General features: G+C 49.4%; 1 protein-coding gene across 4 annotated transcripts in view; it reads right to left on the bottom strand.

The window, feature by feature from the left end:
• Nucleotides 1–19,048, bottom strand: part of LOC115390144 (endonuclease V) — a 42,627-nt gene extending 23,579 nt beyond the window's left edge. For 2 of the 4 annotated variants that reach the window (XR_003931648.1, XM_030093870.1), the window contains exons 1-8: nt 19,008–19,048; nt 18,798–18,922; nt 18,114–18,285; nt 16,582–16,716; nt 14,527–14,566; nt 14,123–14,235; nt 9,794–9,862; nt 9,551–9,679 (exon numbers count right to left, since the gene is read on the bottom strand). Coding sequence is in view for 3 of the 4 variants with exons in the window: in XM_030093870.1 (XP_029949730.1) it covers nt 9,551–9,679; nt 9,794–9,862; nt 14,123–14,235; nt 14,527–14,566; nt 16,582–16,716; nt 18,114–18,285; nt 18,798–18,841 (702 nt within the window). In the remaining variant the exon portion in view is untranslated. Of the gene's footprint in view, nt 1–9,550; nt 9,680–9,793; nt 9,863–14,122; nt 14,236–14,526; nt 14,567–16,581; nt 16,717–18,113; nt 18,286–18,797; nt 18,926–19,007 lie in introns of all 4 variants that reach the window. The other 2 variants (XM_030093871.1, XM_030093872.1) reach the window with 2 other exon arrangements.
• Nucleotides 19,049–19,948: the final 900 nt, after the last annotated feature.

Below are 19,948 nucleotides of genomic sequence, written 5' to 3'. Positions count from 1 at the left end.
GGCGGATTCCAGAAAACAAGCTGGAAGCGGCCTGGCAGCATCAGGAGGAAGCGGTTTGTTCCAGTGCTGAGAGTTTTATAGAGTGATGAGAGGAGGAAGAGGCCACAGACGACAAGGAGCACTTTTCTCACACTCAGGGTCCGAATCCCGTCACAGCTGAATTAACAAACTCCCAAACAGCACTTTGTTCAAGTTTTCATCCGCAAGTCCTTCAGAAAAAGTGAGAAAAGTGTAAAGAGTCAATAAAAATATGAAGTGAGCTGACAGGCGGCTCTGCAGAGGAGACAGCCTCTTTCATCTCCGACGCTTCACTCGAACAAATGCAGCACATTTTCTGGAAATTACCACACAGTGGGTGAGTTTAATCTGCAGACTCTTTATGTTCTGTTTTCCTGGACGAGGCAGAAGACGAGCGGCTAATTCCAGCAGAAGGCGTCTGACAGGAAAGCAGCCGGTTCATCAGGGAGCATTAGGCTGAAGAGAATTAGGTTTCCGCTGCACTGCTGTCCATTAGAGCGCTGAACGGCCTGCTGAGGGAGCCCGGGCGTGAGTGTGTGTTTGTGTGTGTGTGTATCGGTCTCCTGGAACACGTTAAAGGGGCGGGGCGATGGAGGCTCCACCCATTCCCAGTAGCCACAACATATTAGGTAAGGGAAGTTGGAGTGTTCACCGTACAAAAGGTAACTAGATACACTACAGGATAGTAAGGTTAACTAAAGCTGAACATGTGGAACTTAATGAATCCATCATCCAGTAAGTCGCTGCTGTAATAATGGAACAAGAACTGATCACTTCTATCAGCCACTCGCTCCTCTGGATGATACTTCAGCATGTGAGGAGCTGCAGAGCTGCTGTCTCTCTTCCCGCTGCTCAATGAGGCTAATGATCAACACCCAAACCGTGACCTACAGCGAAGCACGTGTTTTCTGGAGGAGCTGTAACCCACACCCCACTGTGACCAACATTAGCACCGGTTTGTTTCCACAGCACTTGAATTTAGCATTAGTGTGCTAAGCTCTCATCCAGATCATAGAGCATCTTCCTCCTCTAACATCAAGATACTAGAGCATCTAACAACAACAACAAAAAAAATTGGGGGGGGGGGGGGTCATGGCTCCTCTTCTGCAACTTGATGGCACCTCCCTCGACTAATCACACTTGAAGCAATTGAAGCATTTACTAATGGTGTCTTTCTTATGTCTGTATTCTGTTGTGTTGTACGTCGCTTTGGACAAAAGCGTCTGCTGAATGAAATTGTAGAATTGTAGAATCTTCCTGATCTAACATCTGAATTATAGAGCATCTTCCTCCTGTACCTGATGCTGTAGCAGAGCCAGAGTGGGGTCAAGGGGGCGGTCGCCCCAGGGCCCACAAGGTCATAGGGCCCCGTTTCATGTGATGTGTTCACATTTACTCATAAATAATTATTATAATAAAATGTGCAGTGTGTGCCAGAACAGTATACCCATCTGATTGCGGGCTCCAATTTGCCAATTCTTACATTACGACTGTCCATGAATGCATCAGAGCTGTAAGCCAGCGCTGATTGGCTGTGCGGCATGAACCAGTTTTTTCTTTTGCACTTGATCTGAACTCTTTGGAGGGAAGTTAAACAGTATGCTAAACACTATGCTAGCTGCTAGCGGTACTACCAAAACCTAACATCGGAGCCACTGGGAGTCAGTGAAACCTTCAGTAATATTATCTTATCAGAATGCTGTGGTCTTAAACACCTGCCTATCTGAATGTGCCTTGTGTGCTCTCGACTATAAGAGACCACCGAGACTATTTTTTTTTCTAATATACGAGGGGGTACTCAAAAGTTCCCGGAATTTGATTGTAACTTTTATTTCTGACATTTCAAAATAAAACACCACCATAGCCTTCAAAATAATCTCCATCCGCATTAATGCAGCGCTCCAGCCGTGTCTCCCACTTCATGAATGTGTCGCCATTTTGGAAAAATCGCAGACCGCAGCGGCACTCTGTTGCTATAAATAGCGCCTGACAGGCGTCAGTGTAACTCAGCTTTTTCACAGATATGCACGAGGCTTACCTGCAGCACATCTGATGGCCAGAAGTCGAAACTCATTATTATTAGTATTTTATGACCTAATTCCGGGAACTTTTGGGTACCCCCTCGTACGTGAATTCCAAAAGATATAGATAGCTGTGTCTATATCTATCTGAATAGATTGTGTAATTTTAGACCAGCTGTGTTCATTTTATATTTAATCTGTATCAAAGATGGTACAGATTTAGCCAGTGAGTTTTTAATCTGAGTTTTCAGCACCATGGACAGCAGACACTCTGAGATTGACAGCTGTCAGGCTGCATTTGTGTGTGTGTGTGTGTGTGCGTGTGCGTATGTGTATTTGTTCTTCAGAACAAGTTTGTGAACTGGTTTGTGACTTTATTCTGCTTTCTGAGGCATACAGGTTTGCTTGGCTCAGTAAAAGTGAGCATTAGTGTGTTGTTTGATGGTAGCATGAGGGATTGTTTGAATGGTAAAATTACTGTCATAAGGGCCCGTCGAGAATGCTCCGCCCCTCTGTACTGAGACCCACGCTCGCCTCTGACCTGATGGGTTACAGTCCATCACTGAAAGCAGTAGCTGGGATTGCTCGGCTGCTCTCAGGAATCAGCCGGCGCTGTGAGGCTCACAGCTGTTTCCACACAAGAGAAGAGATTGAAGCCGAGGGACAAAGTGACCCGTGAATGTCGAGCTGAGCTCTGGAAGGAAAACAGCACAGCTTAACCAACAAGAGTCCTTTCATAAATAAAGATGGGGAAAAAAAACTGTGCGCTCATGTAGAAATGAGACGGCATGTTGCCTCGTCCTGCAGCTTGAGTCCAGCAGAGTCTCATTTCTCCTGCTTATTTCTGCCAGTGAGAGCGTCTGAATGACAATACCGCTTCCAGATGAGAGAGAGCTCTGATCACCAGGTTAACGAATTATACAGAGATCACGCGGAGGATGGAGGGAGAAACAATCCACAGTGAGACTGTGAATGTGTGCTCTGCTTGTTTCTCTGAGTCGTGGCCGCCGTGCAGGACGAGCCCAGACAGGTGTCGCTTTTCCTTTTACCTCCATCGCATGTTCAGGCGGCCGATTCAGAGCGAGTGTGAGAATTTAATGGTGTGAGGGAGCACAGCCGAGGAAGGGCGAGAATTAGTCTGAGCCTGTGTGTGTGTGTGTGTGTGTGTGTGTGTGATAGGACTGCTGCAGTGCAGAACTCCACCATGATGTCACCTCATTTCATTCAACCCTGTGGTTCTGAATTGTTCTGAGGTTTGAATGATTTCACTCAAACAGGAAGGAAACGTGAGGGAAGAGCTGCAGCTGCGCTGGAAAAACTACGGATTTCAACACAAAGTCTCAATAAACCAGTGAATCAAAAATGCTCATGACAGGTTAACAAGTTTTTCATTTAGTTTTTACTTTTCCCATTTTGAATTTTTCATTAACACTAAGAGTGAATGATTAGCAATTGAAAAACAAAAGCTTCAAACTCCTGCTTTGGCCAAATTAATTAACCAAAATTAATCAAGACATGAAAAAAACTAAACTAAAACAAATATAAAAAATAATTTTAATCAATGAAAATAAAAGAAAATTACAAAAAATGCGGTAAAAATGCTAATTTAATAAAAATAGCAAAATGGAAAACACGTTTTAAAAGATAATCCAGAAATAATTCAACTGATTTTTATAAGAGAAAAATAAGCTTTCAAATCGGAGGGTGCTTTATTTCTCTCCAAACTAAATCGGTCTCAGGTTTCTGCTGGGCTGCAGCCTCTTTATTGTCACACATCATGGAAGGAAAAAAGAAACTAATCAGGTTTGGGTGAATGTTCCATTCAGAATGTAATAAGAGGAAAATTACTGAATATTAAAAACAGGGTGAAACTAATCCAGAGTTGAAAATAGCAGGAAGTGATAAACAGAGAAAACACTGAATATTCCTGAATGTCGCAGAGAGCTCAAAATAACACAAGACCTCTAAAAAATAAAGACAGTTTCTTCAGCAACTCCAATCACCCGTTTTTCTCACCCGTCGCCCTCCCTGTTTCAATAAAAACGTCCCTCCAGGGAAACTCTCTGCCATCTTCAGCTCAGTAACTCTCTCTGTGATCACGGTCCCCACTGCCATTAGTCTTCTCTGATCCTTCATCAACAATAACTCAAACTCCCTTCTGATTAAAATCTGACTTCTAGTTTGTTTTTTAACATTAACTAATGTGAGGAAAAACAGTAGAGCTGGTTTAAAACTGATCCTCTGGAGGAAGGAGCTGTGTGCTGCTTTTCCACATTTGTTCACAGTAATTGAGTTTTTATGCTTCAATGAACAAAAAATTTAAAGAATTGACTAAAAACATTTTTGGACGGCGAAGAAGAAACAATTACAGTTGTCTTCTACACCGAGAAAGAAAAGGAATGTCTGGTTAGATATGACCAGCAGCTTAGAAATGCAGCAGACTCTGGACTCATTGCTGGAGGCTTAACAATGGATTAAAAAGAGGAGAAAACAGGATGTAATGATCAATAAAATCCATCCGACGTTTGATGCGTTTCAGGTGTGATGGATGGATGTTTTCCTGGTTTCAGGTTCTCTCCCAAAATACATAAAAAATATTTGTATGTGCACACACAGCCAAAAAAAAAAAAAGTACTGTGCATGACGTGAGCACCTATGAGGATTGTCAGATCAGCTGGGCTGTTTTCCACAACGGGGTTCTTTTACCCTCGGTCCGGACTCAAGGATCAGTGTCGTCCGGGCTCCATTAATGTTTCATTTTGAATGACTGAGTTGTGCTGCAGCCTCTTCAGTCACAGGAAGGCTGTGAGAGTGTTTAAAAGGACAGGATGAACCTCCGAGACGGTACAAAGGGCAAAAAACCAATATGACAGACAGCCAGCAGGAGGGAAGAAAATCCTGCAAAGAGAGAGAGTCTGAGGTGAAGGCGCACACACAACACACACACACACACACAAAACAGAGTTCAAAGAAGGAGTAAAAAGTGTTTACCACACACCACACACTGGATGGGGGCAATTAAAAGTTGAAGGAGGAGGTGAGGCGCTGTTTGAAGAGCTCCTCCACGCTGGGAGCAGGGAGGCGTTCAGCCTGGGCTGGTTCAAAGGCCAATCAGAGCATCAGCTCAGCACAGAGCAAACGGGGGACGCCCGACTCGGCTTTGCAGATGAAATGTGTTGAGTGCTGCGCCGCTCCGCGTTTCCATGAATTCAGATGAAGCAAACAGCCTCAGCAACACTCAGAAGTCCACCTCCTCGGAACGCACCGCCAAATTAAAGGCACAGATGGTTGAAAACGGGGAGAGGAAAACAAAGGCAAGCAGAATGCAGACGCTCGGACGGATCAGGACAGGTTTTCACAGCCTTTTCTACAGATATCAGGAAGAGGGAGGGGGGCTGTTACCATGGTAACTCGGCTTCTGCGCCGCCCTGTGGGTGAGAGCCAAACGTCTACAGTGGGACAGAGAAGAACCAGGGATCAGCACGTTTTACACTCTTCAAGGTCAAAGTTCACCAGCAAAATGGCCCCCCACCAAAGTTTAACTTCTGAAAACCACAGCGGAAACGAGGAATTTACAAGATAGAAATGTATTGTTGTCCGTGTTCTCTCATCGTTAATGCTGAGAGTGTATTGTTCTCTGCAGTGTGTGTGTGTGTGTGTGTGTGTCCGTGCATGTCAGTCAGCAGAGCTCCCGCTCTGACCGGCTCCTCACACTCCACAGATTTTCTTCAGATATGAGGAACAGAAACAGGAGAGGTTGCCATGGTGACCTCGCTGGCGTGACGTCCACATTCCACACCGGCTGCACCCTGGGATCGGAAGTGTGCTTTTCAACGCCGCTGATGGCTTTTTTTTTCTATGGAAGTCTTATCAAACACTGGAGGCAGCAAAGCATGCTGGGAAAAAAAAACCAACTCCCTCACGTCCCACCCTACTTCTAACAAGTGGATGAAACTGTATGTGTGAGAGTGACGTGTCTTTCAAGCTCGGACGGTTGAGAAATAATCTTTTAGCGGCCTGACCGGCGTCTGCCCGCCGCCGCTCGCAGCTTTGATGATCTGAAGCACAAATGTTGAACATTTCAGCGGTAAACTTCAAAAGCCTGTGTTATGTAAGCCTGCCGGCGCCGCTGTCAGAGCCGCGGCTCGGATTTCTCTCCCTCTGTCCTCCGGAGCCGTGACTGTGCTTTTCACGGGCCGGAGGGGCGACGGAGCGCCGTGAACTCTGACCCCGGCGCTCGGCTGGATCGATGAGGATCTCACTGCGGCGCGAGCAGCAAGGAGGGGAGGACGGCCCAGCGACCCTCCTCATCCCACCCACCCGCTGAAACACACCACGCTCTGACGGGGTACACACACACACACACACACACACACACACACACACACACACTGGAGCAGATGAGTTAACCGCAGATGCTGCAGATCCCCTGCTAGAAAACTGGCTTTGAGGTGTGTGTATGTGTGTGTGTGTGTGTGTGTGTTTGAAAGCATGACGAAGAGCAGAAACACAGCACAGCCTAGTGGTGGAAACAGACAGAGGCGCCCGGGGAAGAGCAGGATGAAGAGGAGGAGGAGGAGGAGGAGGAGGAGGAGGAGGAGGAGGAGGAGGAGGAGGAGGATGAAGAGGAGGAGGAGGAGGAGGAAGAGGAGGAGGAGGAGGAGGAGGAGGAGGAGGATGAAGAGGAGGAGGAGCAGGAGGAGGAAGAGGAGGAGGAGGAGCAGGAGGAGGAGGAGGAGGAGGAGGAAGAGGAGGAGGAGGAAGAGGAGGAGGAGGAATCGCTCCACATCAGCCTCTGTCCTCCCAGGTCTGTTCTGTGATTCAGATTAAAACATTAACTTTTAACTGCGGCGACTCAACAGAGACATGGACTTCCTGTACCCAGGTCTCCTTCCACCAGGCTGTGAGGACTCCCAGCATGCACTGGGGCAGCAGGCAGCGTGCATTCTGGACGGACAGCCTGGGAGACGGGACAATAAAGACTCCTGCTGCCGGTCGTCGCCTCCGGTGGGCAGCAGTTAGTGTTTTGGAAGTTTGCTCAGGAACAAAACAGCACGCCCAGTCGAGAAGAGTTTCTAAACACTCGACCACGTCTTCTCTGGAGTCAGCTTTAGAGAGGAAGAGCAGAGGAGGGAGCAGGAGTGCTGAAGCGGCTCCAGAAAAGAAAAAAAGATTAACGCTCCACTCAGTGTGGTTACAGGTGTTGTTAAATCAGAATTGGTTCATTCTGAATTAAGTAATTCAGAATTATATTCCTGAGCTTTGGTGTTTACATTTGAAAATCGAGGGATTGAATTCTCTCTCACTCCGGGGTCTGCAAAACATTCTGATTGGACGCGGCGGCCGTGACGTAATGACATCTCCAGGAAGTAAACAGCGGTTTTCTCGTCTTTCTTTCTGGATTAACTTTGACGATACAGCTTTGAAAATGTCCGTGTTGCTAAGAGCCCGTCGACATGCTCGATTTATTACATCTAATTCTTCTAAAACTGCCGTTAAATTGTCTCTGTACGAGTTGAAACGTGGACTGTGGGCCGCCATCTTGGAAAATTGCGTCATCATGACGGAGCAGAATGACTAGAATGAAGTAGCGCCCAATTAGCATAGAATTCTGCTTCCAAAGGAGAATAAACCCGAAGGTCTTTGGATTTAAACCTAATCCTGAATAAAGTTTTCAGGCGTTTATTTGGTTACTTCAGAGAAGGGTTATGCTTTCTTCGTATTCATAGAGGAATAAGAAGTCCCATAAACACACTGACATGACGTTTCAAATGAAAACACACCGTTTCAGGAGAGTTTCACATTGACATGGCAACGTTCTGAAACGACGCTGAGAAACTGAAAACGAAGTAGCTGGTTGAAGCGTTTTTGTCATTATGACACACACACACACACACACACCACACACACACACACACACACACACACACACACACACACACACACACACACACACACACACACACACACACACACACACACACCACACACACACACACACACACACACACACACACACACACACACACACACACACACACACACACACACACACACACACACACACACACACACACACACACACACACACACACACACACACACACACACACACACACACACACACACGCTGCAGAGAGCGATCCGCTGCTGTATAAGGCTGAGCTGGGATCAGAGGGAAGGAGAAGCTCTCCTCTCTGCTGACAGAGCGTCCTGCTGTGAGGAGGCGTGATGCTGCGGCGCCGCCACGATGACAGTGGAGGGAACGATGTACGCAGCGAGCGGAGGATATGGAGCCCCACACAGAGCCGTGTTCACGGATCTGGAGGACCGGGGAGGCCGGACCGCCGCGCTGCTGTCAGGAAGGACTTTCTCAACACAGGGTCTCGTCCTCTCAGCTGGAGCGTCTTACACTGTTACTATTTTTAAATACGTCGAGTTCAAACAGTGATTCAGTTCTAATTCTTAAAAGTAAAGAGTAGAAATGGTACTTCTGGAGCCGTCTGGCAAATCATGCGACTCCTATGACAAACTATACCATTAGTGACCACTAGATGTCACCGTTTGACAACAGAACACTGCAACGCCACAGAAAAACCTCCACCGCAACAGAGCAAATAAACAGTCTCCAAAGAGAAAAACCGTGCAGAGCAGAATTTAAAGTGAAACTAAAAAACCAGAAAGAGCTGGGACTGAGAGAGAGAACAAACCGTTACTTCGTTAAGAAACTTCTCAGAAGGTTCTGGAAACTTACACATTTTGTTTTTTCTCTCCTTTTCATGGCGCATGTTTTGGCAGGTGTGACGTCCAGAATGGAAACATCGATTAAACCACTGACCGGATCTCCGTCCCGTTTCACATCAGCACGCCGGTCTGACCTTTGCCAGCTCACACTCACACACACCACAGCCTCCAGAGACCCCTCCGGCTGTGTGTCGGCCCTCGCTGGATTAGTCTCCTTCATGTCTTCGCGTCCTGAGTCCTGCTCCTCTCTCATTCAGTCACCGTTTGACTCTGGACTAACATGAAGGAAACCCACATGGGGAGAACATGCAAACTCAGCTCAGAAAGACCTCAAACCGGACTCAGACTGGAGACAGTCTCACTGTGTTTCCCACTACACCAGCGGTACGCCTTCCTTCAGTCAGCTGAAGCTCACTTTAACTCTTTATAGTTCAATACGATAAAATCAGCTCCGAAGCAATAAATCCACCGAAAAACCCTCTAAATGCTATAATTTTATCATTGACTTCTTGAATAGATTTCTACTTCTGCTCCACCTCACTGTGGATTATTTATTATAGAAAGTATTCATGAAAATATCACTGAGTTCAGATTTTAAGAAATGCTCATATTATCTTAGAAACTTGGTTTAATAGTTTCTTTTTTTTTTTTTGATGATTTTAAAGAGCAAAGGAGTGTTTATTATTCTATATCTCGGTTAAAAATCAAGAAGAAATTAGCAGATTACTGCTACCTCAGTGTGTGTGTGTGTGTGTGTGTGTGTGCACCTGTCTGATGGGCTCGGGCACTCGGTAGCGGCAGCAGGAGTGTGTGAGGCGCACGGCCGTGTCCAGGCTGATCTTATGACCCACCGACACGTAAACCGGCTTCGAGCTTTTGTCCGAGCTTCTCAGCGCCTGAAGTAAAAACAACATGAAAACAAAACTGTTTTAAACGCTGTAAATCTCCGGCTGACACCCAGATGAGTCAGTCTGTGAAGCTCGGCTCTCGAGCAGCAGCCGGAGCCTCACCTTTCCCAGCACGGCGCCGGAGGCGGCGGTGAGCGGGAAGCTGTCTCCTCCTCTCCGCAGAGCAGCGATCTGCAGCAAACAAGCCACAATCAAAGTCAGACGAGAGAGCAAAACAAACAGGAAGAAAGGCAGACACGCCATTAACCCGCGTCACCTCCGGGCGGCGCCGCTCTCGGGCCTGTCAGGCTTCAGAAGGCTCAAACCGGAGGCCGCCCGCCGAGACGCTGCGATACGCAGAAACACTCTGCTGGGGTGATTAAAGCCCAGGTCTGACGCTGCAGTGGAAACAAGCAGCAAAATATACTGTTGATTCATATAAAATCCCGACGACGCTGAAGCAGGCGGATATGATCGAATCACGACGCCAATGAAGTAAAGGCAGAGAGGAAAAGGGCTGGCGTCTCAGTCCGCCTGCAGGACCAGGCTCAGGCTGCTGCTTCTCTCCTTCAGAGGACAATAAAGCGGAATCAGACGCTGCTGCCGGGCGTCCGGTGTGGATGAACTCTGAGGGTCTGGACAGTGAAGCTGGGCTCCTGTCGTCACTCAACTGCTCCTCGTACCTGAGCTTTCATGATGACCGCTCTGGTTTATTTACCCATGTGAACCGAACGTTTCACCTTCAGAGCGAAGGGACCACAGAAAGTCAGCTGTGGGGACACCATGCTGGTTGAAGGTTGCCTCTGGTGGAAAGTTGCGCCTGGTTGAAGGTTGCCTCTGGTTGCAGGTTGCCTCTGGTTGCAGGTTGCCTCTGGTGGAAAGTTGCGCCTGGTTGAAGGTTGCCTCTGGTTGCAGGTTGCCTCTGGTTGCAGGTTGCCTCTGGTTGCAGGTTGCCTCTGGTTGCAGGTTGCCTCTGGTTGCAGGTTGCCTCTGGTTGCAGGTGTCACCACTGAAAGGTTGACTCTGCTGACAGGTGCGCTGCAGGCTTCTGGCCTCAGCGATGACTGGAGTTTAGCCTGGGTGATGGATGGAGTCTCTGCTCTACGATGACTGATTACAGAGAGCAGCCAGCGGGGAGGCAGGAGGGGTGTGTGTGTGTGTGTGTGTGTGTGTGTGTGTGTGTGTGTGAGATGGTTTTGGCTGCACTGATGCGAGAGCCGCATTGGAGCCAGAACAGCAGAAGTCAGAACCACAGAGCAGGTCATCAATAACACACTGGTTTGAGCTGGAGCCGGAGGAAGAGCGAGGGACAGACGAGGGAGGAAGAGACGGAGCGGGGAGGAGGACAGAGGGACAGACGAGGGAGGAAGAGACGGAGCGGGGAGGAGGACAGAGGGACAGACGAGGGAGGAAGAGACGGAGCGGGAGGAGGACAGAGGGACAGACGAGGGAGGAAGAGACGGAGCGGGGAGGAGGACAGAGGGACAGACGAGGGAGGAAGAGACGGAGCGGGGAGGGAGAGCGAGGGAGAGAGCGACAAGCCGGGGATCTGAAGGATTCAAATACAGAACATTTCAAGCAACAGGCCTTCTTCCCAGATTAAGAGGAAAAGAGAGGAGATCATCAGTCCTCTTTCAGTGTTGTGTCTCAGATGAACCCTGAATTCAACACAGGAACAACACAAACACACAATCACACCGAGGAAGTGAGAGAAGAAGCAACCAGTGCAGAAGAGGTGGGGCCGAAGTCTTCCCTGCTCTGAATGACTGATCATCTGAACCCTGGCAGATGCTCCCCAGACCTGTTCTAAAACTTCTCAAAATAAACTAAACTTTATCGATGAAATCTTCATCTTAGCTGCTGCTTCTCTTTCCAGACTGTTTGATGGACAGAGAGGCACGGTGGAGCAGTGGTTAGAGCTCTCACCTCACAGAGAAACATCATGGGTTCAACTCCAGACTGCAGCCTTTTCTCTGGCTCCACGGTCTGAAATCATGTGTGTGAGATCAAACTGGAGACCCTCAACAGCTGTGAGTTTGTGTGGTTGTTTTAGTGTTCGGTTCCCTGTCCAGGCAGCGGAGCGTCCTCCCTCACGGTGAGCTGGGAACGGATCCAACACGGCGCCACCCTGAACCGGATGGAGCTGGAACTGGACTGTGGTTTGAGCTCCTGTCGATGTTTCCAGGCGCTGGGCGGACGACTCGCCCGCCCGAAGCCTTTTAAAAGGTCCTCTGAATATTCTACAAGACACACACCGCCTGAGAAACACTCCAGAGGGACAGGAAGGACGCCGAGAGCTGCACCGCAGTTCAGGTTCAGATGAAACCTCATCGAACGAAGCGCCAACGCAGTGAAACACTCCAGACTTCATCCTGACGACGCCAAACCTGATGTCTGTGTGTGTGTGTGTGTGTGTGTGTGTGTGTGTGTGTGTGTGTGTGGTTTCAGTCCTCGTTTATGAAATGTTTCACACAATCTGCCGCCTGCAGGCTCCTCAGAAGGTGTTTCTTGCAAACTGATAATTAACTCCAACCTCCAAAAATAACGGCAGAGCTCTGAACGGCAGGACGCGGTTCGGCAGGGTCTTGGTTGAAGCAGCATCACTGCCGGTTCCAAACACCGAGGACCCAGGAGGGCCAGGCGAACGCAGACCCTCCACCCGGAGCGCGTTGTCGCAGCTCGTCTCTGGAGCTTCAGACTCGTCCTCCAGGGTGAACTGGTGTTTAACCGCGTTAGGCCGCAGCGTCGTTGGAAGTCTGGTATCAGATGGAGCGACTCGCTCGGTGGCGGCGGTGGCGGCGGCGGCGGCGGCGAGCGCACGCCCTAATGGCTAATCTGGTTTCTGAAAAGCTAATTTTCCTTAAATATATCTGGAGTTTCCAGGATTACTTCACAGCTCATTTTCTCAGCAAGCGGCGATCCCGTTCGTGCCTGGAGACAAATCGGCAATTACACCGGCGCAGACGGGCCGCCGCTGGTCGGAGGGCGCGGGTTTCATGGGTGGAGATGTGCGGCGCGTCCTCGACGGCGAGCGCCATCCCGGCGAACACGGATCGGGTTCCTCGCCGCAGCCACTAACGCTAATAGAGGGAGATGGATGGAGCCAAGCTCAGAATGCAATCAGCTGCTGGGCGACTGCATTAGCAGCGCTCAGGGTGGAGGCAGGCGGGCGGAGCGGAGCGGCGGCTAATCGCGTTAGCCGCGCTGCCAGGAGCTTTCATCACTTTCCTCTTTCAGCCCGCAGAACATCTGGAACCTTCGCCGAGTTACTGTGACGGAGGACGTTCAGACCAGCTTCCCTGTGGAGGACTGGAGGGAAACACGTGGTCCGCGGGACTCCTGGAAGGTGAAGGAACACGGCGGGAGAACATGTGTCCAACACGTTAGCGTAGCAGACGCCCCAAGGCCAACGCAACATGACCGGGACTTCAGGCCAAAACACAGAACTTTAGAGGCAGTTCCTGATTCTTCGGTTTCCATGACAACACAGGTCGGAGCCACTGGAAATACAACTTTTGAAAATGGCTCACAAAGTGGAACTTTCTGGAAATGCTACGACTCTTCGTAGGTGACGCTCCTGGTCCTGATCCTGATCCTGGATCCAGTCCTGATCCCGGTCCTGGGCTCCACCGCCATAGTAAACCGTTGTCTCCCCATGTGGGTCGTGGACCAACAGGAAAACTTTTCGTTTTCTGAAACAAAAACAGAAAGTCTTTGAGTTTCCACCTGGAACGTTGCGGTGTAAACGGGTCCCTGGTGGGCCAGCTTTAATCCCTGCTCTGGACCCGCTGCTGCTGGAGTCCATCCTGAGAGGGCACGGCGTCTCCCTCCTGTTCCACAGACGACTCCCAGGTTCCTTCCTGGCTGTTAACCCAGCCTCCCCCTGCTCCACCCGCTCCAGTCCTGTCCAGGATCCTCTGGAGGCTGCAGCTTGTTGGACTCTGGATTGTTTTCCGTCCTCAGCAGGGCGCCGAGCCGCAGCCTGATGAGTCCAGGCTCCATCGCTCCTCCTCACTCTGACCGGCCGCCTTCATCTGGATTCCAGAAGTCACATTAGCATCAGCAACACGAGCGCAATCATAGTCTCACACGCACACGCACACACAGGACAGAGGTGTCCAACATAAGGCCTGAGGGCCCACCGCTGCCTTCCTGTGGCGGTCTCAGTGTTTTCCAGAGCTGAGTGGAGCCAGCAGCAGGCTGAGGGCAGAACGCAGCGCTGAGGTTCTTCGTTAAGAGGAAGACGATGCAGAAACAGGCATGAAGACGTGTTTCAGGCGGCAGTGAAGCAAACCGGCGTGGAGGCACTCTGAGCTTTATCACTGATCAGCTGTTTCCGTCTTTCAGCTGAAACTGTCTGCAAACTCCAGAATGACTGATGGACGATCTTTCCTTCAACCAGCAGGGAGACGCTCGCCTCGCTGATCTGAGTGCATTGAGGAATGGACTCGCCTGCGACTGGTGCTCCTCGCTCTTCTGCACGCCCTGCACCTGCAGCAGGTTTTTGGCCACGCCCACACAGGGGAGGCCGGACAGCACGCCCAGGTGACACGCCAGGCCGAACTCTGAGAACCACAAAAGACGAAAAGAGACGGACCCATCAGGAGGATTTCAACAAGACGGACAGAGGAAGGCGGACAGGAGGACTGGAGGGCGAGGAACGCTCAGCGAGGTCAAGAAAAAACTAATTCTCTGAGTTTTACAGCCGGAGGAGAGAGTAACGTGTCCAGTAAACATGACTGAACTTATTCTCCACAAACACCAAGAGGTGGAAGTGAAACACAGCGAACGCTGAACAGACACACATCTACACACACGAAAAACCCACTTTCACCAGGTTTTGACCGTCAGCTCACCTCTGTAGTGAAAGACACCGTTTCCATCCACAAACACCACCTGAAACACAAACACACACACACACAGTGATATTTCCTCATTTCATATCGAGTACAAACGTGTTAAAAAGCATCACAGTGACCACGACGTTAAAGCTTCTAAACACTCACACTGCTGATGTTGAATGATGGTGAAATAATCAGATAACGTCTCCGTTCTGGAGGTTTTTCACACTTTCTTTCTTCTACGTTAAAGTGAAATGCATCAATGGGATTTAAAGAACTGCAAATTCAATTTTAATTGAGAGAAAACATGTATTAAATGACGTTTGATGATTAAATAATCAATAATGCACAACTATTCTGTTAATAAATATGAGCTGAGCTGGTAAAGGGATAAATATTTTAATATTTTCTCTCAATCACAACCTTTATTTATAATTCTTCATACTAGAATATGTTCATTTTTAATAAGACTCTTGGTTGTTCGATAATTAATGGGTTTAAGTTAAATATATACTTTTTAATAACGTTGAGCCAGAGAAAGAATTGCTTCATTTCATCTGCCACTTTAATGATATAAGGACTCAACCACTTTAATCATGACCCTGATTGTATTATCACCCGGGTTTTGATATACTATTGAAATCTGAAGTCCTTTTTCCCCCATTTATCATGATTTTCATATTAGAATTATTTGATAAATGTACAGAGAGTAAAAGCAGTATTGAAGGCGTCACCATTTTTCTCACCACAACACATGAAATCTATCAATCATGTTCAATACTGTGAAATGACAGCGGGAGAAAGTATTTAAGAACAGAGAAAAAAAACCTGAAGAGTCAAGATCGCAAGCACGAAAGAGAAAAACCATCCCGTCATCTGCAGACGATCCTCTCAGCAGCACACAGCGCCGGAAAACTGTCACCGCAGGACGAGTGGAGAAACAGACCTGCTGCCATCTGCGGGGCGAGGAGGAGGAAACGCTTCTGTCGTTTCACACCATCATAGTAAACTGTGACGTTTCCAACATCTGGAGGACGCTTCTAGTCAAGAACACCTTTAGACAGAAATCTACTGAGAAAAATGGCCGCGAGTTCAATACTTATTTTTATATTTTGACCTTTGAACTCAAACTAAACTGTTCAACAAACCACAGAACAAGACAGCCTCATGTTCTCAGCTCCTTTCCATTTGGAGGCGAAGGACATGCTGGAGGCAGCAGAGCTGAAGAAAGAAGCGAGTCGCTCCGCAAACACAACGCAGAGTGAAGCGTCTGCAGCCCGTCACGAGCACACGAGCACAGGAGCGCACGAGGACGAGCGCACGAGCACAGGAGCGCACGAGGACGAGCGCACACGAGCGCGTCGGAGTCACCTGGAGCCGAGATCCTCGCACTGAGCCCAGAGCGCCGGGAATCAGTCTCACTTCACAGGTCAAAGACTGAGAGCACGGTGGCCGCAATCCCACTGCGCACGTGCACAAACAGCGAGCTGTCGTAGGAGGTGTGTGTGTGTGTGTTTGTGTGTGTGGGCTGCAGTAAACAGAAGTGTGTGGGCGAGGGCGAGCGTGAGATGAGGAGGAGAAGCTGCACTTTGTTTTTTGAGTTCCTCTCCAGCTCTCGCTGCGTCGGCCCGAGAGGCGCCGCTCCGCTGCAGACCACGCCGGCTCCTGCAGGTCACGGCGTCCGTGTCACCGACGCTCCGTTTCCACGACAACGTCTCAGATGAAAACGCATCGTTTTCTCTTTGAGAGGAGTTTCATGTGTACAAGAAAACATTCTGAAAGCCATATCTGTTTCCATGGAAACGGCAGAAACGGACTGAAAACGATGCCTGTTTCCATGGAAACAGAACAAACGGACTGAAAACGATGCCTGTTTCCATGGAAACAGAACAAACGGACTGAAAACGATGCCTGTTTCCATGGAAGCGGCACAAACACTGACACCGATGTTATCGTGACGTGTTTTATGTCGGGTGATCAAAGTGTCCAGCTGGAACTGTATCAATAAAGCTGCTCGGTGCAGACCGTCGGCCGCTTCACGCTGCAGAAGAGGCGAGCGGCGGTCCAGACCTGAGGCAGGAGTTCCGGCCGGTCCTCCCTCAGCCGCCGCAGGGCGTCCAGCAGGAAGGGCGTCTCTCTGAAGGCCAGGAACCCGGCCACGTAGGGCGCCGTCAGGGTCACCATGCGACAGTCCTCATACAGCAGCTGGCAGGAAGGAGCAGAGCCTGGCGTTAGCATCTGACCCCGCTGTGACCTCTGGCTTCTCAGCGTTGACCTTCTGGCGGCAGCCCTGAGAAAACACGTTCACCCAGCCTGCGGCTGCAAAGACTCCAGACTCAGAGAGATTCCAAACAGAAGATCCAGAGGCTGGAGGGTGAGACTGGAGCAGAATCAACCCAGACCGTCTGACGGACTCAGCCTCGGAATCATTTCTCCATCAGCTGAAGTACTTTAAACACAGCCTTCATGAAACATGCAGTTCAAAATCAGTCAATATTCTCCATTAATTCTTAAAAAGCCTCAGTTTCAACAAACTAAGTCAGATTCCGACTCTAATTGGACATAAAACACAACGAGATGGACGAATCAAACGCTCAGCTTCCCAGCTGTATGAAAGAAAGATCCAAACACCGGCAGGTGTCCTCACACATCAGGGATCAGGTCACATCTAGAAGACAGCTGGGATCAATAACCTTAAAGATCCTGGACTGTAATCAGAACCGGAGAGGAGTCAGAAAGACACAGAGACTTCAGAGCCTCGCTAACCCAGGACAGGCGGACCCGGAGTCTTCTCTCTGTATTCAGCCATCAGATGAAGTTTTAAAGGTCGGCGGCTGCTTCACATCGTATTTCACCTGCTCTCTGCTCACAACCTCCAAAGGCCGAGAAAACGTTACGGCAGGATTTCTGAAGCACAAATTGGTTTCTTTTCATTAAAGGTGCATTATGCAGTTTGCTCGTTTTATGCGAAACACCGACCCCTGCAGGCCTTGGGCGTAACTGCAGTACTGTACAGCACAGAAGAGGGGAACTCCTTCCTCGCTCTTTTAGCAGCGCTCGAGTAAAATGTAAGTTTCTTTTGCCTGGTGGGGTCTGTGCTGGAGCTGTGGCAGTGCTAGAAGTCGGTCTTTTCTTACTTTCTGGAAGATCCATCCTCAGTACTGCTCAGTTGTTGCTGCTAAGCATCTGGCGGAGTAATGGCGGACAAAACTAAACTTAAGGATTACCAGGCCAGCGGGAGCGCGCATTACGTCAGGCTCAGAGCGATTCGTGCCCGAATCACTCATACTGCTGTGCCTTCAGCGCCCTGCACAGGAAAATAAGAGAGACGGCGATCTTGCAGAAATAGCTCTTGCTGCCCATCAGGCGAAGGTGAAAACGTGTGTGTGTGTGAATAATTGATAATTTCATATTTAAAACTGCGCTGTGCTCCTTTAAAGGTTTCCTCTCTGGAAAACTGCCAGTCTGGAGACAGCCTGGCAGAGAGGCTGCAGCTGCAGGCTGCCACCACCAGGGGGCAGCACAGTGAGGCGGGGTCCCTGTCCCTACAGGTGACGGCAGGTCAGGACCCCCCCTCCCCACACACACACACACACACACACCTCCATGTGGGGGTAGCTGAGCACCACCAGCGCGGCGCAGGCGTTCTGCTCGTCCCCCTTGATGAAGGACAGGTCCACTCCGCCCACCCGCTGCAGCCCCGAGAAGCCCGGACCGCTCTGCCAGGCCTCCGTGTCCTCCAGGACCAGGAGCCGCCGGAGCCGGGCCTGCTCACTGACACACACACACACACACACACACACACACACACACACACACACAGAAACAACACACACACACACACACACACACACAACACACACATGAAAACAACACACACACACACGGAAACAACAGACACACACACACACACACACATACACAACACACACACACACACACACACACACACACAGAAACAACACACACGGAAACAACACACACACACACAGAAACAACACACACGGAAACAACATACACACACACAACACACACACACACAGAAACACCACACACACACACACACACACACACACAACACACACACTCACACGGAAACAACACACACCCACAACACACACACACACACAACACAGAAACAACACACCCACACACACATACCTTATTTCCTGATTCAAGCTTATTATTGATCATAACGCCATGGGTTAATAAAGTGAGATGGTTTCGGATTAAAGTGTGTGTGTGTGTGTGTGTGTGTGTGTGTGTGTGTGTGTGTGTGCGCTGACCTTTCCCACTCAGTGATCAGCTCTTCAGCGGGAGCAGCGTTCATGTCTGGCGGCCTGCCGGGGCTCCTCGGCCGGCCGGCCGGAGCGGGAAGCCGCGGTGGAGGAAGACAGAGACGACAGGAGACCTGCTGGAGGGAGACCCGAGTTCAAACCATAAAAACCATAAAAACCCTGAAAACCCTGAAAACCCTGAAAACCCTGAAAACACACCTCAAAGACCCCGGAGAGCTTGACAGCAGCCACGCGACGCGCCGCTTCCGTACATAAAGCCACGTCACGGAGGGGGCGGGGCTTCCGCTGTGACGGGGTGACACTGCCCTCTGGTGGCGGGTCAGGGAGTCACAGCCTGCAGTGAGCAGGGACTCCAGTCTGCGGGATGGAGCTCCATGATGCTGTCCAGTTTTTCTTGTTTGAATCAGCAGACACGTGACTCACGCTCCAGGTGTTAACATGTCCTCACTGAAACATTCACGACCTTGAAGTAGGATTTTTGCAGGTTGGAAAAACATTTTGCATCGTCCTACAACTGTCACTCACACTTCAGTGTTCATATTACGCCACATATCGTCAAATTATTCTGTTCAAATTAAATTATAGGTATCAACACCAACATTCCTGTGGTTTTTCTCCTGCTGCAATCCACAAAAATGCTTCTGATTCTGATGGATGAGCCTAACAACAGTGTGTGTGTGAGTGTGTATGAGTGGAGAAGCGTTAGGACAGAACAGCGAGCACATCGTTTCACTTCCAGTCTCGATCATGTGGTGTGCAGAGAACACAAACACCAGGAGTTTCTCATAATTCAAGTTTAATGTTTTCAGAAAAAAGAAGTAAAGGCGCCATACTCTCATTAATAACTCAGACATGAACTTTGTACATAGTTTCTCACATGGAGGTAAAGATATGTCGCAGACAGATGACGGTAACAGTTATAGCCCTCGAGAGGCAGATCTCTCTCTCTCTCACACACACACACACACACACACACACACACACACACACACACAGATCCGCCTGCTTCTCGTTGAGTGTTTTCCAAACATGAGAGATTGAGCATGAAGGAGTGTGAGAAACAGCGGAGGAGGAGTGACGCTGATCTGGTTCATGCTCCAGAAGGTGACGGAGGCTGGATGCACATTTTACAGGCATAG

The sequence above is a fragment of the Salarias fasciatus genome, chromosome 6 (assembly GCF_902148845.1).
Source record: "Salarias fasciatus chromosome 6, fSalaFa1.1, whole genome shotgun sequence".
In the NCBI taxonomy this organism is placed as follows: domain Eukaryota; kingdom Metazoa; phylum Chordata; class Actinopteri; order Blenniiformes; family Blenniidae; genus Salarias; species Salarias fasciatus.
The sequence above is the reverse complement of the archived record's forward strand: the minus strand, read 5'-3'. Positions and strand labels throughout refer to the sequence as shown.